The sequence below is a fragment of the Pteropus vampyrus genome, unplaced genomic scaffold (genome assembly GCF_000151845.1).
Source record: "Pteropus vampyrus isolate Shadow unplaced genomic scaffold, Pvam_2.0 Scaffold371, whole genome shotgun sequence".
In the NCBI taxonomy this organism is placed as follows: Eukaryota; Metazoa; Chordata; class Mammalia; order Chiroptera; family Pteropodidae; genus Pteropus; species Pteropus vampyrus.
This window is the reverse complement of record NW_011889152.1, coordinates 168,750-170,346: the sequence shown is the minus strand read 5'-3', so window position 1 is coordinate 170,346 and position 1,597 is coordinate 168,750. Positions and strand designations below refer to the sequence as shown.

Below are 1,597 nucleotides of genomic sequence, written 5' to 3'. Positions count from 1 at the left end.
TGAGCCGGGAAGCGCCGGGCGCGGGCTTAGTCCCCGGTAAGGGCCTTGGCCTGGCCGATGGCCAGAGGGATGGCCAGACCTGGGGCGGCGGCTCCAGCCGGAATCCTTCGCTCTCGCTAACTGCAAAACCGGAAAAGTGTTGCGAAAAGACGCGCATGTCTTTATTTCACTGCCACACCACCGCACCCCCAGAGCGCAGGGTCCCCCAACTTTCCAGGCAGCCTTGAGAGCCAGGAGGGGTGCAGAATGAGGGAGTGCAAAACTCGGGCGGGGCGCCGCCAGCGCCGAACCGACTTTGGTGCCTGGTTTTCCTGGGTGGAGGCTGGAGGCTGGACTCTGAGTTCTGGCCGGTTCAGTGGCCGGGAAAAGCGAGGAGAGGAAAGTCAGGGATGATGAGCAGAGATTATTTCTGCCCTTGGGCCTCTGGCGCAGGGGAGACGACGGACTAACTAAGGAGTCAGTGACCATCGCTGAGCCCTCTGTGAGTCCTCTGCTCTGTGCTGAGGGGAGCTTTGGAAAGAAGGAACACAGCTTAGGGACAGAGAGGCCTGGGCCGTGGGGGTCATCGAAAGCCTTTGAGTGAGACCGACGGTGGTGCTGGTTGCTGGGGTCCTGGGGCGGGGCTGTGGTGGGGCGGGGCCAGGTAAGGGCGCCCGTTCTGTAGGCTTCACCTGCCTAATGGTCACGTCAGCTGTGAGCCAGGGGCTTTGTCTCTGGGCTCCTTGTCTGGGGCGTGCGGAGGGCAGGCACCCTCAGTCCCTGGCTTATCTCAGGGTTTTGCACATGCTGTATCTCTGCCTCTGCTGGGGACACGCTCTCCCCTACCCCCCTGCTCGGTTCTCACTCTCCCGGGCTCCCCGGTCTCATCCAGGTGGGGACAGTGAAGGTCGGGGGAGTGTGCAGGGTGGTGGGGGGAGGGCCAGCAGAAAGGAAAGTGGGTGCTGGAGCCTCAGGGCGCAGTCCAGGGGAGAGCGGGAGGGGGAGGACCTGGGATGAGGCTGGGCTGTGAGCCGCGGGGGAGGGGCCCGGGCTGGTTTCGATTGAGCAGCGGGACCTTCTGGGCCACTGTAAGTTCACTTTCCCAAGAAATGAAACTAACGCAGGGCTGTGGTCATGTGACAGGTGGCTGGTATATAGCTCGCTGCCTCCTCGGGACTGGAGGGACTGTTGCTCCCAGATTGGCCGGGACCCCAGAGCCCCCCCCCACTTCCCCCGAGGTATGAAGTGTCCTTCCTGCCGCCATGTCTCCAAAGAAGCCGCTCCCAAGTTCTGCAGCCAGTGTGGACAGAGGCTGCCCTCTGCGGCCCCCCTACCAGGTGAGGCGCAAGGGGCCCCGTGGGGCCGGGGGTTGCGCGGGGGGGGGGAGGGGTGGTAGGATTCCCGCTTCCTCGCTTCCTCTCCGGAAGTGGAAGCTGCTCCCAGCAGGCAGCCCAGGCAGGCAGAGCGGTCTCCCGGAGGCAAAGGGCTCTTTCTAGAAGCATTTTCCTTAGAATAGTTTGGTCTGGTCCTTTGCTGGAGGCACCTGTCACTTTTTAAAATTTTTGATTTCCTTTCTCGGAGAGAATTCCCGGTTCCCCTTCCCCCTCGGGAATGGGAG

At 62.7% G+C, this 1,597-nt stretch overlaps 1 protein-coding gene across 1 annotated transcript in view; it reads left to right on the top strand.

Annotated features, from left to right (window-relative positions):
• The first annotated feature begins 728 nt into the window (after positions 1 to 728).
• The window catches only part of RNF213 (ring finger protein 213), an 86,045-nt gene continuing 85,176 nt past the window's right edge, over positions 729 to 1,597 (top strand). Inside the window, exons 1-2 of the mRNA XM_023523011.1 lie at positions 729 to 871; positions 1,123 to 1,316. Of these exons, the coding sequence (XP_023378779.1) occupies positions 1,220 to 1,316 (97 nt within the window). The 5' untranslated portion in view covers positions 729 to 871; positions 1,123 to 1,219. The remainder of the gene's footprint in view (positions 872 to 1,122; positions 1,317 to 1,597) is intronic.